The sequence below is a fragment of the Vicia villosa genome, linkage group LG1, assembly GCF_029867415.1.
Source record: "Vicia villosa cultivar HV-30 ecotype Madison, WI linkage group LG1, Vvil1.0, whole genome shotgun sequence".
Classification (NCBI taxonomy): Eukaryota; Viridiplantae; Streptophyta; class Magnoliopsida; order Fabales; family Fabaceae; genus Vicia; species Vicia villosa.
In genome coordinates, this window is record NC_081180.1 from 54,117,484 (window position 1) to 54,145,105 (window position 27,622).

A 27,622-nucleotide genomic window follows, 5' to 3' on the forward strand; every position below is an offset into this window, starting at 1 on the left:
GTTTGGATCGATTTGTTGTTTTAACTTAAATTATTTTTTTAAATGATTTTCATTACAATGTTTTTAAAATATTACAAATTTTTAAAATTGAAAGATTAATGATGAATGAGGAGACAAAGAATTGAAAAAATAAAAGTAGGATACAACATGTACATTGTATGTATTAGATGCACTTTTCTAGAGTTTGATAACTAGTGTAGTGAAATAATACAGTATACATAAAACAAAACAAAATTGATCCATCCACTAACGACTCTTCATTTTCTAATACATTAATATATTTTTTTATAAGAAAACATGTTAAATTATATATATATATATATATATATATATATATATATATATATATATATATATATATATATAATTATATATTAAATAATAAATATAAAATTTAAATAATGTGTTTGGAGTCGGGGAATCCGCGGGACGGATGATACTTTTTGAAAATTTCTTTACCCACCTCCCTATGGGTGGTCACCTCCTGCGAAAAACCAAAACTACCCCTGCTTCGGAAGTTCATTTCCGAAAGCGTGTTTTTTAAAAAAATTGACTTACTTCGGAAGTTCATTTCCGAAACAATTATTTCGGAAGTTCACTTCCGAAATACTGCGATTTCTGCAGATTTATCAAAACACTCCCCCTCCCCCAATCATTTACCCTAAATCAAAACAAAAAGTGGCAGAGGCGAAAATTTGTGCAAACAGAATTCCAAAGCTGCATCAAGGCTCCAATCACACTGCTAAACAACATTCAAAAGCCCTCAATCCTAACACTTTGTAAGTTTTGAAATTTTTAGATCTATTATTCAAATGCATGTTATTTAGGGTTTTAATTGCATAAATGATATATGGCTAGGTTGTTAGTAGTATTTAGGTTGTTTAGAAGCATTTTGATTTGGTTTGAAGGTTGATTTAGGGGTCTGCCATGGAAGTTGCAGGAAATTGCATCGCAGGGGTGTTTCGGAAGTTCATTTCTGAAAACACCTCCATCCCAGTTTTCGAAAATGAACTTCCGAAATATATCAGAAGTTCAAATTTTTTTGTTTTTTATTTTGTCTCGCATATTAATCGATTTCAATTGTTTACAGGAACATGTCTTCTAGAGAGGGCGCTAAGGGAAGAAAGGATTCTTCAAAGAAAGAGGTGAAAGAGGTGAAGGAGGTGAAGGAGGTGAAGGAGAAGAAGAAGGTTTCGACCGGCTCTACTTCTCGTTCCCAGGGGGCCCGGGGCCCGGATGCTCAAGCTCAATCTTCAGGCGTGAGAGTCGTGATCAACGCTGATGGTTCTGAGACTGAGTGGGATGAAGATTGGTATAATTATCTTCATTCGGAGGAGTTCGCTCGTCGGGAAGAATAACGTGTTTTTTTTGTTTGATGTGTATTTTGTAACGCTCGTCGGGCAGAATAACATGTTTTTGTTTTGTTTTGTTCTGATTTCGGATTGTATCGCACAGTGTATTTGTATTGGATTTATCATGTTAGTTTTTGGAAGTGGTAACCGGGGTCGGAACATATGACGGATGAGGTGGATGTCTGGAGGAAGTAGAACTGGAGATACGTCCACCACGAGACAAAGTAGCCAATCAATGTAAGCTATAGTTTATGATTATCATCTGGGGACGTCATTTCTAAAAAATCAAGATTAAAAATAATAAGATTTTTTTTCCAATTTTTTGTAATGACGTCCCCTGATGATAATGATAAATTATAGCTTACATTGATTGGCTCCTTTGTCTCGCGGTGGACGTACCTCCGGGTCTTCTTCCTCCTGACATCCACCTCCTCCGTCATATGTTTCGGCTCCGGTTACACCTCCTCCGTCATTTGTTACTTTCAGTTGTACGTATTTTTATTAAAATAATAAATAAACCTTTTGAAATTTGGAAGCCTTTTTTTCTCCCCACCACTCTCTCATCCCCACCTACCCGTGTTTAACAATATGTAACTTTAATTTTATGTAATATTATCGTTGTAATTTTCACCCGATTAAATAAAGCGAATTGTTCATTTTCTTCTGTCCAGACCTATTTTCGGAAGTGCATTTCCGAATTCCTCCAAGGGGGGTGCGCTCGGAGATGAACTTCCGAAACACCACATTTTCTAAAAAGTGACTTTATTTCGGAGATGCATCTCCGAAATCAATATTTTATATTAAAAAAAACACGTTTTCGGAAGTTCATTTCCGAAAACACCTTTTTTCCAAAAAAAAGTACCGTTTCGGAAATGAACTTCCGAAACAAGAGGTATTGTGGTAAATTCACCAGGGGTGGGCAAGAAGGTTAGGAGGTGGGTGAAGAAAAAACCTACTTTTTCAATCTCCACTCTAAAGTGTTAACGGGAAAACTTTTTTCTTCTTCCCCGTCTTGACGGAAGAAAAAATCTCCAACTTCAAAGTTCCGAACCGATAATCCCTACAAGGATCCCTGTTAATAGATGCAAATTGACATCTCTAATAATAATATTAAAGTTTATATTCATTAAATTATATACTATTAAGTTAATGCTGATCACAAGTGTGGAGCCATGTATTATCCAAGAAGACAACTACACCCCTCAATTTTATAATACTAGAGTAATTTTTCACCGTTTATAAATTTTGCACTCCTCAAAATCTCACATTTAAATAAATTGATTTTTTATTTTATTAAAATTGAGTTAGGTTGGACTCAAATTAAATTGTGATGTTAAATTTTTGAAGAGCAGACTTGAATACATTCCGATTCTAGCTGCAATGACCTCAACAATACTATTAGCAATAAATTTTAAAAAAAGAATAAAGTGGCAGTTAGTACACGAAGTTGACAAAAACAAAATTTCCCAACAGTTGAAGTAGTTGGGTTGGGTATATCAATATGATGATACAAATATGTCAAACACCAAAACTTATTTCCCAAGAGAATAAGTTTTAGTCAATTCAGATTAAACCTAAGTGACACCGTTTCTTATTGGTCGCATACATACGTGGAACATGACTCCCATTATTTCATATTCATTTCATTTTGAAGTGAAAGCCTAATGAGTTCAACTTTTCTATATAATGTTTAATAAATTGAACTTAGTATTGATTTAGTCAATACAATATCCCTACATTAATATATGAGTAATGTTATTCTTACACTCAACAGTTACCTTAATATTTACATCAAACACTGTTTATACGGTACGGTGAACAGTATTTTTTAAAATAAAATAATAATTTTTATTTTTATTTTTAAAATTAAGAATTATGGGTGTAATCGGATCGGTTTGAATTGGTTTTTGGTCAAAAAAAGGTCTGAATCAATAATATCTTCATCGGTTTGGTTTGGTTTGGTTTTTAACATTTTTTAAAATAATACATTTTTGAAACATTATATTCTTCAATGTATTTTTCAATATTGTATTTTTCTGTATATTTTATGCTATTAATTTTTGAAACATTATATTCTTCAATGTATTTTTCAATATTGTATTTTTCGGTATATTTTATGCTATACTTTTTTAAAATAATACATTTCATGTCATTTATTTCATGCTCTAATTTTTCAAACAACTTACAAGTTGCACTTAATCCATATATGAAACAATGACAGAGTTTCATTGCATAATGAAATAAATTCACTATAAAAGTTGAATCTTGACATCGGAATGTTGGAAATAGATTTAAAAGTTTAACAAATAGAACACAAAAAACACACATCAATTTCCGCCTTAAATACACATAAAAACTATTTTGTAACAAGAATAGAAGGAGTTTTGTTGAAGAAAAAATCAGAAAGGTAAAAACAAATATGAAAAGTAACGAAGAGAGTTTGAACCCGAAGAAGGATACCATAACATATCATAGTGGCGATAGTGAGAGCAACATTTGAGGTAGACAACTAGAGAAGTAGTTTAGTGAAAGTTGTGACTTATGATTTTTACTTTACATGTTTTGGAGTTTAGTTCTAAATGCGTGTTTTGCTTAAAGGAAGAAAGTGAAAACAAAGATGGAGAATGGTTGGAAAGGTACAAAATTTGAGCTTAATGAAGGGTGGAATAGAGGATTTAGAGCGTAATTATTTTCATTGGTTCGGTTTATCGGTTTGGCGGTTCCTAAAAACTAAAACCAAGAACCAAACCAAACCAAACCACATCGATTTTTATTGGTTCGGTTCGGTTTTAGAACCAAACCATAAATAATCGGTTTTATTTAAGTTTGGATTGGTTTGAATTGTCGGTTTAATTGGTTTTTTCTGATCCGCTTACACCCCTATTAAGAACGACAATGTTCATGTACGGACATACATTAACCAAATTTTTACACTGCATTAACCAAGTTTGATGACTGCTAAAAATTATTTTTAATACCTGGATATTGCATTAACCAACTTCATTATTGCATTAACCAAATTTTTACCTTGCATTAACCAAATTTGATGACTACTGTAAAGTACTGTTCATGAGTGTAAGAATAACATTACTCAAATTTGGTTAATGCAGTGTAAAAATTTGGTTAATGCAATAATGAAGTTGGTTAATGCAACATCCAGGTATTAAAAATAATTTTTAGCAGCCACCAAACTTGGTTAATGCAGTGTAAAAACTTGGTTAATGCAGTAATGAAGTTGGTTAATGCAATATCCAGGTATTCAAAATAATTTTTAGCAGACAACAAACTTGGTTAATGCAGTAATGAAGTTGGTTAATACACGTCCGTACATAAACAGTGTCGTCCGTAATTTTAAAAATAAAAAATATTTTTTATAAATATTATTATTTTATTTTAAAAAACAGTGTTCACCGTATAAATACGGTGAACAGTGTTTGGTGTAAGTATTGGTGTAAGTGTTGGGTGTAAGAATAACATTACTCTTAATATATTAGCAAGAAAGACCTTCGTTACCTGAAGAAAACTTAATGAAAAAAATAAAGTTTAGACTAAGGAGCGTTTCTTTTGGTATGAAGGGAATATTTTATGCAAACAAATATAATAATTAATCTTTCGAATAAGAGAAGACTATAATTATTTCAAGAAGAATTGAATATAAAAAAACCAAAAACATAGAAATATGAACTAAAATTACCATGATTTAGAAGTTACACAAGAGGCAACACATACTCAGTATATGATGAATCAATCCATAGTATTGTTATGCAAGTGCGTCCTTGTTTACCTTGATTTTTGGTAAACAACCTCTAGTTTCTTACTAAAGGTTACTTGCAGGAACAACAAGGGAATCATAGGACATAGTGCTAAAGTTTTAACAAGTTTTAGTGTTAATTTGTGGTAATGTGAATATCAAGAATCTCGATAGTTGTTATAATCCTTGAACTGATCAAAGAACTTAAGGGAAAGAATGCAAAAATACAGAGGTAAAAAAATTAAATGAGACTTGGAAGGAAAATTTTAAATAAGATGAAAGTAAATTGCTTGGAATTTGTAAATGGAACGCATACATACATTCTTCAGAAATCACTCTTTTCTCACTTTGCCATAGATACTTTGAGTTACTATAGCAATATAACAAATGCAGACCTCTAAAACTGGAAAAAAAATATTACTTCTATAGAAATCCTAAAATAACTGCCTACAACGGTCGACTAAGCAAAACTTGCCACGTTTCTAATCCATGCAAATTGCGTCATGCAGGCTTCCACGTGTCCTTGAATATCCGTCTGTTTTTATCAATCTTGAACTGCCTCAACTATGCTTGATGTAACAAAGAAAACTAAAAAAAATTGCTAAATCCTAAGACCAACATGACCCTAGTCTCCCTGGCGAAAGGATTTCGACTAACATTGTGGACTTCTTGTCAGGCTAGTCGACGAAGCCTATTGTTAGAAAGTATATGATAAGTATTTCTAGTATCATCTCCTCAGGGATTGATGCGATATTATCGCCATTCTACAGCTTAGTGTATTTTGAGTTAAGGTTTGGGTAACCGTTTGGTGACATGAAATATTAATAGCATACAAAGTAAGTAAAGACAATAACTTAGGGTTTGAAAATAATTTGAGAAAACTGTGTCAAGATTAGTGTTCATTAGTTTGCTTCATATGTACTCTAGTGATCATATATATGAACCTATTAATGATTAATACAATCACGTATCCTCTCGATACTGTTTATCTCTAAAGCAATATCGTGATTATTATCATATTAACCGTCAAATGATCTCTCATGCCGACAATCAACGTGATAATCTTAAAAGCTTGATACTTATGATTATCAACTCACAAATCTATCTCTAGAGTTTGTTTATTGATAGATGAATATCTTTTAGGTCTAGCTTTGAAACATATCTCTCAATAGTGATCCAAAACAACAAATGAAACATAAACAACAAGATATTCACCATGTATTGATCATTAACCAAGTTTATACATAATAGATCAAAGAAAGTACATATTTACAAACTAACTACCTCTAATCTTGACACAAGATGAAACTTAGCCCTCCATATCCATGGAATATTCAACAACAAGCAACAAACCAAGATTTAGTGACATCAAACTCAAGAAGATTGAAGAAAGATGTTTTGAAATCTTGATTTTCTCTTAAGGAAAATGGTTTTTCTCTTCTTCTCTTGCCCTAGATTTTCTTCCAAGTGTGTGTTATGATAAAAACTAGTCTAATTACTCTTAATCATCAATTTTATGTGGCTAAGAACAAAAGTTGAAAAAGTAGGTCCGCTGAGCGGGACAGGTCCGCTGAGCGGAGCAGCTAAAACATATACTTTGTCTTCAAGGTCCGCTGAGCCGAGGGGTCCTAAATGATCAATTACCGGTTCTTAAGGGTGTTTACTCCTAAGTCCTTAGTGAGCAAACCTTTAAACATTCAATCCTAATACCAAAGTCCTTCGAAATTAGTGATGAAATCAAGCATTATTATTATCAAGAATGTTCCGGTTACTATAGGGTATCCCTAGTCCTAGGTGATATCTACTATAGTATAATCTATCAAAGGATTTAACAACGGCAGTTGAGCCCTAATTGTTAACCATGAATCAATCCCTGTTGGTCCGACAGGGAAAGCATTAAAAACATTGAAAGATTAAATCAATTATGAAAAACTAATATGCTACTGAAAATAAGAAATCAAGTGGTTTACAATGTCAAATCAAGGACACCCCCTAGCATTGGGGGTTTAGTCACACATATTGTTCAAAATAATTACAATAGAGAAATTAGATATTACAAGGAATTGGAGAACTTTGATCTTCAATTGCTTCCACTCATGAATCTCTTCAGCTTCCCGATAACCTTGATCTCTCCAATCTTCAATAGTGTAAACTTATTCGAGTTGTCAAAAGTCCTTTTTTCCTTCGTGAAAACTCTTCTTTATAGTGGAAATCCATTGGCCTTTGTCTGAACTACCCAAAATGCCCCTTTGGGTCAACACTTAATAAAAAATCAAAAAAATCAGTAAAATCAGCGTTTTATCCAACATTGCCCGTGTCAGGAAACACGGGTGGCCGTGTTGGCCCTCTGAACTTAAATTCTCAAAATCACACTCCCAACACTACTGACACGGGTGGCCGTGTCAGCCCTTAACTTCAGAATTTTGCTTTGAGTTCTTCATCAAAGTTGTAGCCCTTTTCGTTAGCGAAATTTTGCCACCGGAACCGCGTCATTCCGAGTTACGAAACTCTAGTTATGATCAAAATACTACACGCCTGTCACGATGAGAAACATGCTGAAAATTTCCAGATCTCACACTTGCTAACACGGATGGTTGCGCCAGGCCTCCTGTAGCATGCTCTTTCACTTCCTTCAAAACTCCTCTTTTTGTACTTTTTCGCATTGATTTGTCTCGATTTATTCCTTTGAGCCTGCAAACAGTACAATACACAACTAAAACATAAAATGTAGAAAAATGAAGTAAAACACTTAACAATATAAATAAAAGATGACTAAAATCAACGGTAAATAAACGTGTAAAAACCACTGATCAGAAGTCCAGATGGATTACAAAGTCAGATACAACTACTCGAAGAAAAGGATAACACTAAGTCCTAAGGTCCAAGGTCCAAAATACTCCTCAAGCAAGGGATAGTAACATAAAATCCACAAGATCAAATGAATGTTTTTTAGGGTTTTATCCATTTTATCATGTTTTTGTTCTTTTTGAATTTAGAAAGCAATAGAAGCAAAAATGATAAGAAGCATAGAGTAAATGGCAAAATAAAATGGCAAGAATGTAAATACATGATTGTAAATGGTATAAAATTAAATGGAACTAAAAGTAAATAACATAAAATTAAAAGTTAGAAGTTAGTACAATTAAATGTTAGGGTTAGTGTTAATGAGAAATCAACCGAGTCGGGACAATTTAGTGTTATGTTAAGCAATCGTTAGTGGAATCATATAGAAGTAACACCTATATGAGATCGGTCAATAGAAATTTACGTGTCATGCATGTTAGAGGAATGATACAAAATCATCATCCTAAAACAATGTGACATAATGATCAAAACAAAAGGAAAAAGAAGTAGACGAAGAAGGAGAAATGATCAAGCACATTAAAAATATAACAAGTGATAATCTATCATCAATTTCAATCATTCAAACTTATAACACAAATGGGATAAACTTATCACTAATTCAAAGTTTAAAAAATGATTAAATGATCATTTAATCAATAAGTTTGAAATGGTGAAAGTTCATACTACCAAAGTATCATCCATGGACCAATTGAAATTGATGAAGCATTAATCAACCAAGTCATGATCCAAGTCAACCAAAAGTCAAACACAAATGGATTAAAAAACAATTAAAAAAAGATTAAAATGATTTTTTAAATGGTTTAAAATAGAAATCAAATGGAAAATTTCAAAGAGGCATCAAAATATCAAATAAATTGCCAAGAAAATTTGAGAAAGTCAGAAATATTTCAAATAAATGGATCTCAAAAGTTAAAGAGAAAAATATTTAAAAATGTGTTAAAATCAATTATTATATGGAAATTAAAAAGAAAATAAGAAAATAGCAATAAATACTAAAAATGATTTTTAAATTCTAAAAAAAATATATGTGGTTGAAAATATTTTTACTGATTTATGAAAAAAATTGGAGTCAAAAAGGTCAAATGAGCTATTTAAAATAAATAAAAAATAAAAGAAATATTAAAATGATTTTAAAACAAAAATAAAATAAAATAACCAACAGCTAGTTGTGTGGCACATTTTGATTGGCAGGATTCAAACTTCCCACCATAACGCGCACATCTCTGGGTCTTCTTCAATCTTGTGTTGATTGTTACAAATCCATGAACTTTGAGTTTTAAGCTCAAACAACACACGTTTGAGCTTCTACTCGTATCATTATTCATGTCTCTTTCCTTCTAAACCATTGATTGGTTTTGAGCAAATAGAATTTTCTCAAGAATATGAAGAACCCTAATTCTTCAAAGTAAAATTATATGACATATACCAAAGATAAATTCCAGGTAAGAGAGGAGATTTAATCAGTGAACCAAGACGAAGAGTGTGGTAACTCGTTTGCTCATAAATTTAACTCGTAACTACCTTTTCAATTGGAGCTTCGAAAGGCAACAACGGTGAAATTGAGTTGAAGGTTGGAGGTGGTTTCAAGCTTCAGCAATGGTTCAATTAGCTTCAGATGATGCCGCTGAGTGATTCTGGGCAAGGAAACGAAGCAAAACAAGCTCAATTTGGGAAAAGGATTTCTAGGTTTTGAAGCTTTTTGTGAGTGAAAATGGTAGAGGTCTTGTGGCTATTCACGCTTGCAAATGAAGGCGAAATGATCCTCCATTTATAGGAAATTATTTGAGGTCATGATACGTGTGAGATCAGATGTAGAACGTGTGAACCAAGTTGGAATTTTTCATTTTGCAATCTTTGTGAGAGTGGGGGTGAAATGCGTGACTCTAGCACGAAACTTAGTTGTTTTGCACTTTGTTTTACACGCTTTGCATCAACAAACAAGTTTGTAAATGTGTTGGTGGTCCAAAGTGAAGATTTGGGTGATTTTATGTTTCAAGTCCTTCTTAAAATATATAGTCCATGGTACCATGTTTGAGCTTTGGCCAAATGTAATCCACTCGTGCGTTAAGTTCTTATTTGTGCCAAATTATCACTTGATGATTAAGAATTAAATGCAAAAAGATTAACATCAAAAGGAGGCTTGAGTTGAAAATGGCATGGATGACAAGTTCAGGTCATGACCTGATTTCTGGGTCAGACAATAGGTCGAACCAAGTTTTGGATCTACTTTTGTTCACACTTGGGAAACTTGACCAATTCCTACATTGAAGTACTTAGAGAAAAATCGATGTTTGGCCCTTGAAACAAAGTTTTAAAGGAGTTCAAATGTGACATTTGGGTCGAAATAGATTTCAAAAATGTTGAGAAATGAAAGAGTTATGGTGATTGGACAAAGTGACATTCCATACTTGAATTTTGGCCAACCAAACATGCACCAGCTTGTGATTTTTGCTATCTTTTTGCATCTAATGGCCCAATGAAGAACACATGAGCACCAAATGAAGAAACCTTGATTGTCCCTTGAAGAACTTTGATAATTGCTTGAGAATTTGATGAAGATGGAAATAAACACATGAACCATACTTGAATCAGCTTTGAAATCATGTACCAAACTTGAACTTCTCTTGACCAAATGAAGATGAATGAAGCTTTACATGAATATGACCTAAGATTATAGGTCATGCCTTGATGTAAAATCTTCTAGGACTATTTGTTGACCAAAATCTTGAATTTGGGAACCAAAACCCTAATTTAGAAACCAAGATTGATCTTTTGACATCTTCAACCACAAACCAAGTAACCTTGAATCTCCAATCATTCTTGATCATTGAACAAGATCTTTTAAGCACTAAACACACTTTTTCTCCCTTGAATGTTATAAGTCCCTATCTTGTACAATAAGAAAAGAAAGCAACACATATTTTTGTATTTTTGATGAAGTTAACAAAGTTAAAATAATAAATAATCATAAATGCAAGAAGAAAACAAAGTGTGCTTGGTGATCTCCCACAAAAGTCAAACCAAAGGGTTAAGGGTTAAGATGATGCCATGCTTGTGATCTTTGGTTAGATGCAAATGATATGTTAGGTGGAATCTTAGGGTTAAAATTAGGGTATGATTTCGCCCCCGTCATGTAGTGACTTTGGGTTCAATACTTACGGAAGATGTTTGTGCACACTAGTAGAGGACCATGTTCTAAATTGTAGATCTTTGAAAAGTAACCACGTAAAAACGGTCCTTGAAATTCTTCATGCTATCATAATAAGTCTTGAAGTATTTAATGTTTTTCCACAAGGAGAGCAAATTAGACCATTCGCATAGTTGAGGTTGTTTTGAGTTTTAAAATGATGAAGGAACAACGCCACAATCAAATTATCTCCTATGCTCACATAAGTGGTGGAAAACTTTAACAAATGACTAACTTACTACATGTAACTGTCAGTAAGCAAATGGTTCAATATGTTGACCTCAAATTCAATGAAATAAATGTAATACTCTATGAGAGAGAATATGCATTCATAAAAAGTAATGACACACCCATCGTATTTGTAACACCCCAAAATCTACTCCGCAATTAACACGGAAAATCAGAGTATGAAAGTCTCAAAACAAACATCACATTTGAGGTGTCACAATTTTGACTTAAACCAAATTATAAACATGCTCATAATTTATAGATACATAACACATATATCGGAGGAAAAACTCATAACTGATTAGTCATTCGCTTCAAACAACTTAGAACCATCGCAGTAGAATTCATTAACAACATGAACCAAAATATCACATACGTGCCAATCACAGCAATCAACGAATCCAACATATCTCATAAGGATCTAACAACATAATCCAATAATAGATAACAATATTCGAATATAACCACTCAAAGAAACAAGATAACACGACAAAATCAAAACAAGCTAGACGTCCCCCGAGTGCTACGTATCAGAGCATCGACACACCGACTCGAGCTAATAGGTACACGACTACTCCACGTCATTATCTGCATGTTACCAACAAAGGGTAACATTCAAACAAAAGGGATGAGATATCATTCATTATAAAGAAACGTATGATAATATTCAAAGCATAGTAAAGATCATACATATATCACCACTTCTCATCATATAACACTTAATACAACAATTTGCATCACGTAAATCAACTCATGAAGCGGCAACAATGTCAACATTCAATCATGACAATATATATAATTCACAAGTAAGATTCCAACACATCGCGACAAACATCTCATCATCAAGTCATCACATCACAACAACATAATCACTTAAGACTCAAATGTAATTCACATGTGACTCGACTTATGCAAATGCATGCGGTACCGTTGGAGTAAAACTCCCGTCTCAAACAATTTCCATTGGGTCGTCTCAAACATTTGCCATTAAGGATGTCTCAAACATTTGCCATTAAGGCCGTCTCAAACAATGCAATGGATGCGACTCAAATGATGCACATCCACAAACTCGACTTAAACAACGTAAGCAACATAAACAACTCGAGCAACATTTCAAATATCGTCTAAAACATCACCAACTCAATGTCAAGGTTCTATGGCAATAAACTTATCATTACTATCTTAGTAATTTACCACATCTCGACCATGTCGTCACGGCATACAAGCATACATCACATGCTACTTTACAAAAACACCATTAAATCGATAACATACAATTCAAGAAAAGATTCAAAAAGGTTTCAAAAGTTTTTCAAATCACATTCATTAGAAAGATCTCAATTATAGATGCACATAGGTTCAAACGACACTTAAAAAGGAGTTACGGATCAAAAGATACGTGAATTCAAAGTTTGAACAAGTTTTGCACAGTAAGGTCCGCTTAGTGGCCTTCAAGCGGCTAGCAACAGAAGCGAACCAAAACTGAGCTCCGCTTAGTGAGCTCTCTTTAATTTTCAAAAACAAACAGCATCCGCTTAGCGAACGCGCGATTATGTAGAAAAATCACCTTCATGACAGAACTGTGAAACCTCACATCCACCACTCAAAACCCATTCTAAACATCAATTAAACACATACAAAGGCATCAGTAATCATTATTCATCATCAATCATCCATAAAAACATGCTTTCAATCATAAATTTCATGAAAACTCATCACAAACCTAGGGTTTCTATAACATGCAATTCATGGTTCAACATATCATCTAAACCCACCCTAAACATCATCATACATCCCTTTAGCATGAAAGAACCCCCTCCTTACCTTAGGTTTTGGATTGAAGCCAACTATATCTTCAACCTTGAGATTCTCCTCTTCTCTTCTTTCACAACTTTGCCAAATGAGTTCTAATTCTCAATTTCCTTCAATTCTCTTATTTTGGTTAAACCCTTACTAAACCCTAATTACTAATGGGCTCTAATTAACACCCCTCACTTACTAATGCCAACATAGGCCCAATAACTAATAACACTTACTAACTTATGCTATTTACTTTTAATACTCAATAAATAACACAAATATCACATAAGCACTTATAAACACCCTTAATCCACATAATTCACAAATAATAAAATAAAACACGAAATAATAAATACGGGTGTTACAGTATTGGCTGTTGAATCTCTTATCTTCATATGGGGAAACACATCCCAGTCGCAGTTGCAGGACCCGTGTCTGTAAAGCTTGGTCAAAAACATCTTCACAAACTATGACAGGAGTAGTCCCTACAATGTTTGGAGCCACCTAATCACCTAAAATATCCTTATCGGCCTTCTTGGTCGAGGTTGACACGATCACCATGATTAAAATATGTTATAAAAGAAAAAAGAATGCAAATACAGTTAAGCGAACAAGCTCAAACATTATCGCCCTTAGGATAAAAACACTAATAATAAAGAAAAATATCTAATAAAAAAGATAAGAGATCAAACGCTCACTAATTCAAAAACTCTAAAAAAAAGTTACAAGAGAAAAGGGAGTATGTCTAACTCTTGAATTCAAAGGAAGGACAAAGGAGCCATCAAACATCCAATACGATTCTTTTTAGAATATAACTAGTAACAAACTCTTGCATACGCACGGGTTCTGTTCTATTATGTGCATTTTGATACATCATTTGTTTTAAATAAAATGTTAAAAATATATATTTATATAAATAATTAATTATTTCGTATTTAAAAATATTTAGATTAATAATAGATTTATTCCCGTCTATCATTTTTGAATAAAATATATTTGATCATAAATACCATTTCCCGTATATAAAAATATTTATATCAATAATAGTTTTTTTTCCCGTATACAAACTTCATCTTTGTTTAGATTTCATTTACAAAAATATTTGAATCAATAGTAAATTTCATATATAAAAATATTTAGATCAATAGTAAATTTCGTATATAAAAAATGTATACCATTTTTGAATAAAAAATGTTTGGATCATAAATACCATTTTTCGTAAATAATAGATTATTTTATAAAAAAATATTTGGATCGATATTAAATTTTGTTATATAAAAATATTTAGATCAATAATAGAATTTTTGGCCTATGCCATTTTTAAATAAAAAATATTTGGATCATAAGTAACATTTTTCGTATTAAAAAATATTTAAATCAATAATAGATTGTTTTCCCGTATATAGACTTCATTTTTGCTTAGATATCATTTACAAAAATATTTGGATCAATAGTTAATTTCGTATATAAAACTATTTAGATCAATAGTTTGGGTACCATATTTTTTAGGTACCATTTTTTAATAAAAAATATTTCAATCATAAATACCATTATTCGTAAATAATAGATTTTTTTCGTATACATATTATTTTTGTTTAGTTATCATTTACAAAACTATTTGGATCAATATTAAATTTTCTTATATAAAAATATTTATATCACTAATAGATTTTTTGAATAAATTTTTTCTGTATACCATTTTTTAATAAAAAATATTTGGATTATAAATATCATTTTTCGTATATAAAAATATTTGATCATAAATACTATTTTTCGTATATAAAAATATTTAGATCAATAATAGATTTTATTTCTCGCATACAGACTTAATTTTTATTTAGGTATCATTTACAAAAATATTTGAATCAATAGTAAATTTCATTTATAAAAATATTTAGATCAACAATAGATTTTTTCCCGTATACCATTTTTTAATAAAAAATATTTTTATCATAAATACCATTTTTCGTAAATAATAGATTTTTTCCGTATACAAATATTAGTTTTGTTTTGGTATTATTTATAAAAATATTTGGATAAATATTAAATTTTCGTATATTAAAATATTTAGATCAATAATATATTTTTTCCCGTATACCATTTTTGGTTCAAAAATATTTGATCATAAATACAACTTCTCGTATATAAAAATATTTAGATTAACAATAGATTTTTTCCCATATACAGACTTCATTTTTGTTTAGGGATCATTTAAAAAAATATTTGGATCAATACCAAATTTCGTATATAAAAATATTTAGATCAATAGTAGATTTTTTCCCCTATACCTTTTTTTAATATAAAATATTTGAATCATAAATACCATTTTTCTTAATTAATAGATTCTTTTTGTATATAAATATCATTTTTTTTAGGTATCATTTATAAAAATATTTAGATCATTAATAGATTTTCTGGCCTATGTCATTTTTGAATAAAAATATTTGGATTATAAATATCATTTTTCATATAAAAAATATTAATTATTAATAGATTTTTTTGTGTGGAAGAAATAAGTGAGATAGTGATGAAAGAGAAAAAAAATTAAAGAATGGAGGGAGATTTGTTAAATTTGATAAAATATAAGAGTTGTGTTATTTTAATAATAAAATTAAGAATTTTATGGTACAAAGACTAAATAAAGACAATTTTAATGTGATGGCAAAAAATCAAATAAGAGTATTGTAGACTTTTCCATAGCCATTGATTTTTTTATATTATAGATTTTTACAATTTAAATTTTGATCTTTCAACTTAAATTTAAAAAATAAAATAAATTTAAATTTAAATTGATGATCAAATTTATTTTGTTAAAAATCATGTATATATATTTTTTTTGTAAATACTATTAGTCTATTAGTAAAGCTAAAAGACATATTTCTCGATCTCAAGTTGGTTGTCGAGGTCATCGCAAGTGTGTAAAGGACAACGCTGTGCATGTCTCCTATTTTTATTATTTCCCTTTTTTTCGCTGCCGAAAGTTAAGAAGCTAAACCAAAAATGAAACTAATTGTGCTTTGCGTGACCTTAATCTATTTACAAATATATGCGCGTTTGTTATGTTTATTACATATATCATCTTCAGTCACAAAGTACCAACAAATGGTTATTTAAAAATTGAAATCAAAATGTAAGCGCGTGTACGTGTGAATATGAATGAATTCTATTGTACATTAATTTCATAGTCAACAAGTAGATGTTTAAAATCTATAATAAACTTTGACATTAAAATAAAAAGTAAATAAGTAAATAGATTAATGCATGTCATGGCTTCCGTTATAGCGATGACAAAAGATTATGATATAAATTTTTTAAAATATTGAAAATATTCAGAGAAAATAAAAAATAAATTTTATTTAATTCTATTTTAGATACTAAATTGATAATTACTGGCTTATTAAAAAAGCTATTTTCTGATACAGAAAAAAGCGATTTGGACTTTTTTTTGAAGAAAAAGACAAACTCCGGCATGTTGACTCTACTAAAAAATATTTTTCTCGTCTTATTTTAACACAAAGTCGCAGTCACGATATTCATTCATCAACAACAAAAAGGTCACATCCACGACATTTGATTCTTTCCGTAAAACAACAATGTCAATAACCAACCAAACACTCCTCTTTTAAATACACACCTCCATCCATTTCATTTCAGATTAGTTGCTTCATTTCAAACATCGCGGAACACGACAGCACATCCCAACACATTCTCATTTCATTCCTTTGCTGTCTGTCTCCCATGAATATCATGATCAACTCCACCCTACCACCGCACAACCTCAACATGTTCCAAACCAAACGCACAACCACCACCTTCACTTGCCGAGCATCCGTTATCAACTTTCCTCCGCGTAAAACAGCTTCTTCCACACGGTTACATCTCTCCAACCTCGAGAATCTCCTTAAAAAACAATATCAACCACTGTCAACACAACAACAAGATCCATTAATCCAAACCAACAACCAAACAACCACAACAACGACAACCGTAACTGAAAAGAAATCAAAGAACATTCTAGTAGGACTCGACCTATCAAATCTCTGGTCTACAGACAAGAAAACAAAAACAACAGAAGAACAAATGTCACCGCGCCACCTCAAAAACCTCCAACGCCTCCTCTCCAAAACAGCAGAATATTCTCCACGCAACTCCCTCGGCGGATACTGGAGACAGTATCACGGATGCAACTACTGGAAGGGAATGCTAGACCCTCTGGATCAGAATCTCCGGCGAGAAGTCCTTCGTTACGGTGAATTCGTACAAGCCGCGTATCATTACTTTCACACCGACCCCACCACGACACAACACGATCACCCACATCAACGACACGTGTCACTTCCTGATAAATTCTACAAAGTAACAAAAAGCCTCTACGCCACGTCATCAATAGAATTACCCGAATGGGTCAATAAAATTGCTCCAAATCTCGGGTGGATGACCCGGAAATCCAGCTGGATCGGATTTATAGCCATTTGCGAGGACAAAAGAGAGATTTCACGATTAGGGAGAAGAGATATTGTTATCTCTCTACGTGGAACCGCAACGCTGCTTGAATGGGCGGAGAATATGCGGGCCCAATTAAAAGAAACCGAAGCCCAAAACGGAAAAAAGCCCAAAGTGGAGTGTGGGTTTCTCAGCTTATATAAAACTAAAGGCTCTAATGTTCCTAGCTTAGCCGAGTCGGTGATTGAAGAAGTGAAACGGCTTATGGAAGTTTACAAAGGCGAAACGCTTAGTATAACGGTAACCGGCCACAGCCTCGGCGCGGCTTTAGCTTTATTAGTAGCTGATGACGTAAGCACGTGTAGCCCACACGTGCCACCCGTGGCTGTTTTTTCCTTCGGTGGACCCAAGGTTGGTAACAAAGCTTATGGAAACAAAATCACATCACAAAATGTAAAAGTTTTGAGAATAGTAAATTCCCAGGACGTTATAACTAGAGTTCCTGGTATGTTTGTTAGCGAAGAGTTTGAACAGAAATTGAGAAGTTTTAAGGTTGGTGGTTTTGTAGCTGACATGCTTGATGAGAAAACACCATTGGCTTACTCGCACGTGGGAGCCGAGCTACGCGTGGATACGAAGATGTCGCCGTTTTTGAAGCCGGATGCTGATATGGCGTGTTGTCATGACTTGGAAGCTTATTTACATTTAGTGGATGGTTTTTTGGCTTCGAATTGTCCTTTTAGAGCCAATGCGAAGAGAAGCTTGGCTAAGTTAATGGAGTATCAAAGTTCTAATGTAAAGAAATTGTATACTAATAAAGCTAAATCAATGAGTGTGAATATTGAAAAAGAGAGATCTTTCTCCAGCTCTGAATGTTTGCCTAGTCCGTCGTAAACATGAATAGGACAAGGTTATTCTATTCGTGGTGTGTTTGTTGTGTTCTGTGTGCATGTGCATGACTCTTACTATTCATTATTTTTTACTAACTTCAGCTAAAAAAATAGCTTAACCAAAAGTAAAATTCATTGTGATCTGCATGGACTTGAACAATTTCTTTACTATTTTACAAATGAGGTGTGCTAGGTTTACACCTTTTTCTTACACCTATAGCACTACACCGTATGAAAGAGCGAGGAAAAATGTTTTTTGCACAGAAATCAAAAAAATTAAATTATTAAAAAAATAAAATTGATAAGTATTATGTATAATTATACGGTGTAGTGTTAAAATGTGGTGTATGGATATCTTTTCCCTTTACAAATATTTGTGCGTTTGTGTGTATACGGTTTTTGCGTATTGACTTCAGGCACAAGGTACTAGCAAATCTATACTTTAAAACTGAAACTAAAATGCCAGCGGGTAGGTGTGAATTTGAATGAGTTCTTAAAGTTACTGATACATCATCTTCATTCAATACCAACAAATCGATTTTACTAATTAAAATGAACTTTGACTTTAGGAATAAAAGTTTTTAAAATCCATTTCAGTTTCCATCATTTTGAAAATGAGGTATCTGTTTAATAAAAAAGATGAATAAGTTCTGTTAAAGAAGAAATGAGACAGGTTGATTTTCAATCTGCTTGGTCAACTTTCAGAAATAATGACTATATATGAGATATTAAAATTTGATCAAAATGACTATTTTTACAATCTTTATCAAAGTCAAGAGAAATTCAAGAGAAATTTATATTCAACATTTTATATTTTTCGATCCAACGAGCTTTCTTTTGCCAAAGTCAAAATCAGGATGGTTCACAAAAGATTCAAAATGTCCCATATCTCAAAAACGAGATTGTAGACTTGAGGTGAAATAACATTTTAAGTTAAAGATAAATCTTTGTCATGCTCGAGGGTGAAAGACCATTAAACTTGTTAATTTTAATTGAAAGTTCATGAAACTAAACAAAACCTAACATTGCCAAGAAGTCAGAGTTAAAACTAGTTTATAAACAACACAGATATTTTTATACAAGTCCAAATACTAACGAGAGTAGTGCCAAGAACATTCTCTTTTTAATATTCTCTTCAACACTCACTCTTTCATTAAATGAAACACATGTGAGTCTCTCACTTTAGAAATGAATCTCACATAAAATAGTAGGACTCACATGTATTTCAACCAATAAAAAAACGAGTGATAGTAGTAGAAAGAATATTGAAAAAGAGAGTGTTACTAGTGCCAACAATAATTTATAAGCAACACTTCTTATTTAAGTATTTAAATTACACTTTGATTTGGAAAGTAGTGTTAGGCTAAATTCAAAATTTTAAATTACTTAATTAATTTAATTTTTTAATTATTTAATATTTTTTTTAAAGAAAATTATCGATTTATAAATATCAATAATTTATTGTTGATATGGATTGAACTTTAAACAAACCGTTTATATTCATTTAACTCAACTAATAATTATTTGTTAAATTATCTGACTCACACACTTCTCAATTATTTGATAATTAGTCTTATAGATTATTCTCACTATTACAAAAAAACATATTTAACTTCGGTTGCGAAAGGGATTTAAGTTCGGTTACAAAGGTGAAGTAACGAAGGGCGTCATGAAAATTTGTCACATTACCCCTTGGTTTTGAAATAACCGAGGGTTAGAGTGTTCTTCACATAGATTCGATCTCCAAAGTGGTCCTTTTTGAAATGCTTAAATGGAGAAAATAAATTTCCTCTTAATCTTGATATTTTATTGACGTGTATAACACCTTTCATCTCGGTTTTGACATAAAACCGACAAGTAAAATATGATTGAGTTTATGAAATCTAATGTACATTGTTTATTTCACTACACCCTAACTGAACATATAACTTCTCAAAATTGGTTAGAAAAATAAGTATATGAACAATTGTGTTATATTTGAAATAGAACTTACACTGATTTATGTTTTTCAAGCATTATACAACTCACACTGCGCCAAACAAGACTTTAGACGGCGCTTTTTTGGCTTTAGACAGCGCTGTCTATTCCAGCGCTGCTATAGGTAAAGACAGTGCTTCGTTAAAACTAAAAGGGCTGCTAAATACCCCCTTTAGGCACCCCTTTTATTTTGAAAGTGTTGCTAAAGGCCCCCTTTAGCCAGCGCTTTTACTTTTAAAGCGCTGCTAAAGGCCCCCTTTAGCCAGCGTTTTCTCTAAAACAAAATTTAAAAAAAACTCCTCTTTAGGAAGCGCTTTTACTGTAAAAGCACTGTCTAAAGCCCCCTTTAGACAACGCTTCCTTTTTAAAGCGCTGTCTAATGTCCTCGAAATTTTTTATATGACATTTTTTAAAAAACACGCTGTTTGATATATACAATTTTATATGCACAGATTTAAACCATATTTGCACTAGGTTTTCACCACATTTTGCACCTGTATATACCATTACAAATTTCACCAGATTTTCACAAATTGGAGCTTTAGTCCAATAAAAAACAATACCAAAAGATATACCATATATATTTGCACCAATGTACTTATATATACCATTACTCTTGTACATATATACTTTTACAAAAAAAACAACGCCAAAAGATATGCCACATTTTGCACCATTATATACCATTACAAAATCTATTCATCTCTATCTTCTACATCTGCACATATAACCTGAAACAACACTAAAATATTGTAATTCATACCATGATACAAATAAAATATAATTTACCACATGATAAACAACACAATAGCAACACTTGAATATACTCAAAATTCTCATCAGTTAAAGTAAGATTACAATATACCTTATATAACTTTCGACTCAATAATGAATTGACACCAATCCTCCTTAAGTTCATCCAACTGAGAACTTGAGTAATAGCACACTTGAATTCATCAAAGTACTACATAATAATATAACATGCGTTCTTTCATCATTCAACACACGTTCTCTCATATGGTTAAAATCTCTTCAATATTTCAAGTTTTTTATTCAACAATTATGGAAGAAACAATCAATCTAAAACTCAATAACAACAACATCGACATCAACAACAACATCAATAACAACATTAACAATGAGTCTCAACAACGACATAAAATCTTTAGGGTCTCAACGACTTTTCATATGATTATTTCCAAAATCAATTTAATAGAAACAAGGGTTATTACCATTTTATCCCCTATAAAAAAAATTGAAAAACAGCCGTGCCATTTCAAAATACTAACGATTTGGCCCCTAAAGTCAAAATCTGAAAGAAAACCTGCAGATTTTCCCGCGGATTTTGACTTTAGGGGCTATATTATTAGTATTTTGAAATGGCAAGGTTGTTTTTCAAAAAAAAAAAATTACAGGGGGATAAACCTCAAATAGCCTAAATGGCAAGGGGATAAAATGATAATAATCCTAGAAACAATCAATACTAGATATAATAAACTCATCAACTCGACGAAATAAGATGAGAGCTCCATAGAGAATCACAAAAAATATATAATGTCAATATCAATCTAAAACTCAACAACAACAACAACAATAACAACAACAACAACATAAAATCTTTAGGATCTCAACAACAACAACAACGTCATCAATAACAACAACATCAATAAACCTATAACATAAATAAGGTTAAACAACAACAACATAAAACCTTTAGGGTTTCGGGTCTCAACGACAACAACAAAATCAATAAACCTAGAACATAAACATGTTTAAACAACAATATAAATCTCTAGGGTTTCAGATCTCAACAACAACAACAATATTAATAATGATGTTTGACGTACCAGATCTTTGAAGAAGTGAAAGAAAATGATTTGGGTCTTTGAAGAAGAAACAAAAACATTAAACACATATGATCATCGTATTAAAGATGATATGTGTTTATGGCTCTCATTGATTAGGACTCTCTTGTTGGCTCTCTTGTTAAGGACTCTTCGTTAGAATTTTGTTTGTGTTGCTTAGAAATGTGAAATTGAATGTTACAAGTTATATATTCAAGAACTAGCATCAGAAATATTATTAATTCTTTGACTATAAAAATACAAATAGGATAAATCAAATAAGAAGGATATCATCAAAAAGTTAAAGAATTAGTACGATTTCCCAAAGAAGAAAATACATCATAAGAATCATAAGAAAATTCTTCATTAGAATTCAATGAATCCTCTAAGGAATCTTCATCACGAGAATCCTCTAAAGAATCATCATCAGAAGAATCATATGAAGAAGGTGTACAGTCATATGAATAATCTATAGCATCGTTAGAAAAATTTGTGGAAACATAAAGAATCTTCATCATATATATGAAGAATTCTCTAAATGATTAGAATCTTCATCAATTGAAGAATCATTTTAAGGATCACCTAAATATTCACATGAATTATCTTCCAAATAATCAACAAAGAAATTATATGAAAAGGTTAAAAAAATTGCTTTAAGGATACTTTGGAATATGACAATGAGGTAACTACTTTATCTTACAAGTAAATATTTAATTTAGGTGTTAAATTTAGTAAGAAAAATAATGAGCTAGAAAGAAATACCTTAGCATTTCAAAATCATGTTAAAGCTCTTGAAAGTGAAAATGATAAGATTAGTGATGAAAGTAATATGCTTAATAAAACATTTAAAATCAAATAAATGTGAAACACGCAATTCGTTAAGAAAGGAAATTGAAAGCTTGTATGAAACTTTGAGTAAATTTACTAAAGGCAATGCAAATCTTGACAAGATATTATCACACCAAAAGAGTTTTGTATAGAAAAGCCGGCTAAGAGTATCAACCAACTAATAACGCTGAATCTTTTATAAGTATATGTCACACGAAGAAGAAAACAAATTGTTTTGTTTATAAATGTAATTAGTGTCATAAGCTTGGTCATCTTGAACCTTATTGTTTTGGAAATACACATCATTTAATATGGTCTAAAGGATACACCTCCAATGACCAAAGACATCTTAAATTCACTAACGCTAAAATACCCTAAAAGATTAGGTTACCAAAATTAAAAACCTTTTTTTTTTGCAGAAAAGCTTTGCAATCAGTAAATCACTGTCAAATAAAAATAAGATGTAAAGAGAATATGTCTAAAGTCTTCTCAAAAAAAGATGAATTAATGTTAAAAGAATTCTATAGGAATGGCTCCTTGGGTAAAGAATTTTTTCAAATGTGATCGGTTAAACCTCTTAATCGGTTAAACCTAATAGTTACTCGATTAAGACAATTTATTTTTCAAATGCAGTGCCATCTACTCGACTCAATTAAGGCCAAATCTAATCGATCAAAAAATAAAATTTATATAAAATCTCCACAGAACATCAATTCTCAATCAAATTTAATGCAAAATCGATCACCATTAAATATTTAATCTATTAAGACAAAATTTAATCGATTAATGAACTCAAAATAACAAAATTTTCAAATTAGAAAAAACAATTCAATCAACACTGATCTACCATAAATTATGTCGTCCAATTCAAATTTAAAAATGTTCACAATGAGATTGTAAAAGGTACATTATTTCCTCTCTTTTTTACTAATAAAAAAAATCATTCTTTTCTTGCTTGCCTTCTTGTTTATACTTCTTGTTTGTTATTATCATAATCATAATGGCATGAAAGAGGATCTTTCTCTCTAGAAGTTGTTCTTCAAAAATCTACATGTCTAGAGATTTCTCCTCCGAATCCCAATATTTTCATGATGACTTCTTTTTTGATCGCCGCATTCTTAAAATTATTTACATGGACATAAACTACTTTAAAAAAAAATGGATTCTACGAAGATCTTTGTCAAGCATTGACTAAATATTTCACCTGCAAAGAGCCAGAGCCATATATCCATGAATAATCAAGATATTTTTTGAAAATATCGATTTCAAAGATGGTTTACTCATATCAGATGCATGTAAGACTAGAATTTCTCTCACCATTGAAAACTTTGGAAAACTCTGCAATTTACCCTCTTTCGATAAAACCTACAACTGAGATGCTCTATTTGGGGTCTCAAAACTTCATACTATATATCTCTACTTAAAACCTTCTTATCACTCCAAGGGGAGGTATCAAATTCCCTATCAAAGAGAATATGTTGAATGCACCTTATCATTTTGTGCATCATTTAGTATCATTTGTGCTTTATCAAAGGAAGATCATGCATGATGAACTGTTAAAGAAAGATGTTGTGACCATGTGGCATCATTGAGAATTTTGAGTAATAAAGCATGTGTTGGAATTCATGGGTAAGACTAGAGCATGGTTGCCTTATGGAAATTTAATCACAAAATTTTATTCCAATGCTGGAGTCAACTTAGAAGGAGAATGGTCAAGCCCAAATTTTGTATTTGATTGGGAAAATTCACTTATAAATATAAATATCAGAGACTTCAAGGGGGTTTTAGAGTATGATTCAGCAAATATGGAAACTTTTTATTACAATATTCCTCAAATCCTTCTACATAAACACTACTGACTTCCATTGTTTCAAGCACTCAAGAAAACACCAAAACTCTTCATTAGTTATCCAAGCAAGTTGCCTTACTAACAAATTATGCCTTTGATTCTGAAGCTAAAGTGCAAGTAAAAATACCTTATGATGATGATATAAAAAAGGATTAGTTGCCTTGATGAATGTTTTATTTCCTATTTTTTTGTGCTTCATATTTTCTTCTTTATCACTTTATTGTAATCAAACCATTTTCATTTTGTTTTAATGATAACTTGTTTTCTTCCAAGTTTATGGAATATGCGGTTTATATTCAGTTTATTTATCCATCTTTTTTATAGTGTCAAAGGAGGAGAAGTATACTTTCAAGGGGAGTAGAGTATACTCTCTTTATTTAAAAGGGGGAGTTAACCACTCCAATGTTTTCATCTACCTTTTTTGTTTTACCACCTCCCGAGATGCTTTATCATCACCAAAAGGGAGAGAATGTGTATCTATGTTATGTGCAAGTATAACCATCATCAGATTTTGATAATGATAGATATCCAGCGGTTTAACAGACGATAACTTTAAAAATCAAACGTCAATAGGTGTTAATGATTCAAGAAAGTTCTTGGTGATAACTGTTAAAAGGGAAGTTTTCTAAAAATATCTAATGGTTCATGGTGATGGCATCTTAATTTTATATTTGTCTCATGTCTTTATCCCTTATATGTTTTACTTTTAGTATTTATTTTATTTTTGTAATGTTTCTATCTTTTTTCTATTACTCTGCTGCTATTCCTCTTTTTGTTTATTTATACTAACCTAAACAGTTTTAAAATCAAAGTTTTTATAAATCATTTACGAATTTAAAATATCACAATTCACCCTCTTACGTATTTGGAGTCACTTGGTTAATGGTACTTAGACAGGTCGTTGTACCTACAAGAGTCGAAAAAATGCTCCATAACTAGGAGGGAACTTATAGAATACAAGAAAGGTTATCCCATTGAGCCTACACATTATAAGAGTTTGATGACGACAATGTCCCTATATCTTAGAACTATGTGAATTTGAGGCATTACTACAGTTAATATTTGTTATGTTTCCAAGTTAATATGGCGATGAAGCATCCTTCCAAAACTTGCATTTATGACTAAATATATTAATAAAAGAAGTAGGGTGGCACTTTTTTCCCTTGCAAGGGCATGGGTTTGTAAAGAGGCGCCCTATTTACTAAATTTAGACGTTCTTAATCTTAGTTGTCCAGTACATGAAAATCATTGCATCCTTCAGGATATCATTGCACTCATAAGGGTATTGTTGCATCCTTTAGGGTATTGTTGCATCCTTTGGGTTATTGTTGCACACTTTGGGGTGTCATTACACCCTTCAGGATATAATTTCACCTTTCTCTGTATCATTTCTCTATGAGAGGCATCTCAACCTACTAAATGAAGCCATAATGCCTAAAACTCGCCAAAACAATATTACATAAATAACATCTCACTTAAAATTATAAAAACCTTAAGAACATGCAAATGCGACAAAATGATCAAATTTAGTCAAACAACACAGGAAAATGAAATGTCCATTAAACTTTAACACCTTGAGGGGTATCATAATATTCAAGGACATGTCGTCGAAAGAATTTAAGTATGGACGACAATGCTCAAAGGTTCACTAAACTCAAAATGGAAATAAATAGTGGTATATTTTTCCTCAGAAGGAGGGTGGTCCTCCTCTTCGACCAAATTCCCATCTTATGCAACCTTGAACAAATGAAGCTCGCTTAGATTCAAGTTAGGATACATACAGTACACCTTCTATTTATCCCTCTCAAGTGTCTAGTGGGAAGCAAGAACGCTTTCTGCATGATATTTGTCCAAGATAGTCTATAATTAGGCCTTGATAACGACATCAACATCGATTATATATTTCAAAGCAAGCAATCTCAACTCTCACTCGTGCTACTCCTTGTTCTGCTTTCGGTGCACATCATCTTTATCCTTATCCTCCTCCTCCAACTTTTTCAATGAACATTGTATGTCTTTGTGCTTCTTTTCAAAGAAGAGATATTATTGTTGGCCAAACTTAGCGAAGTTTTATTCTTTTCATCTTCCCCAATTCCATCTTTAGTGCCTATGAAATTTCTCTGTTTGGCCATATTTTTCAAAAATAACTTGCTCTAGAAGGACATCCCTCAAATGATAGGTCTCGGCCATGTTGAACAACCTCTTCACACACATGTTCTTCACCTTCTACATGTTGCTCAAAAGGTTGAGGTGGTCGTGCACGAAGCCGATGTTATCAAAATCCTTATCCAAAAGAGAATGTGTCTCCTCATTTCTAAAAGGAACCATAAATGATACTCTTTGTAGAGGACCGACACCATCACCATATTGAGGCACCTAATCCAACAAGTCTATTGAGGCGCCCACCTCCGTACCAATGTGATTTTTTCCTCTTTTAACCTTCTTATGTTTTCCCCTAGGATAGGATCAAACCTCGCCAAGAGAGGCCAACTTGGCATCATCCATGGGTTTCCTATTCTTTACATCACGAGTCAATAATCTAGAAAGGCCATTGTTATGGTTGGTGATCCCCACCTCGCTTGTCTCGAAATTCTTCCTCTCTAGTAGA

General features: G+C 31.9%; 1 protein-coding gene across 1 annotated transcript; it reads left to right on the forward strand.

The window, feature by feature from the left end:
- Positions 1 to 16,750: 16,750 nt before the first annotated feature.
- LOC131606561 (phospholipase A1-Ibeta2, chloroplastic-like) lies at positions 16,751 to 18,565 on the forward strand. Its single transcript, XM_058878769.1, has one exon. The coding sequence runs from the start codon at positions 16,922 to 16,924 to the stop codon at positions 18,518 to 18,520; it is 1,599 nt and encodes a 532-aa protein (XP_058734752.1). The 5' UTR covers positions 16,751 to 16,921; the 3' UTR covers positions 18,521 to 18,565.
- Positions 18,566 to 27,622: the final 9,057 nt, after the last annotated feature.

Bases quoted from the DNA above. Each gene is read 5' to 3' on its own strand.
- LOC131606561 (XM_058878769.1), top strand. From the start codon at position 16,922: ATGAATATCATGATCAACTCCACCCTACCACCGCACAACCTCAACATG.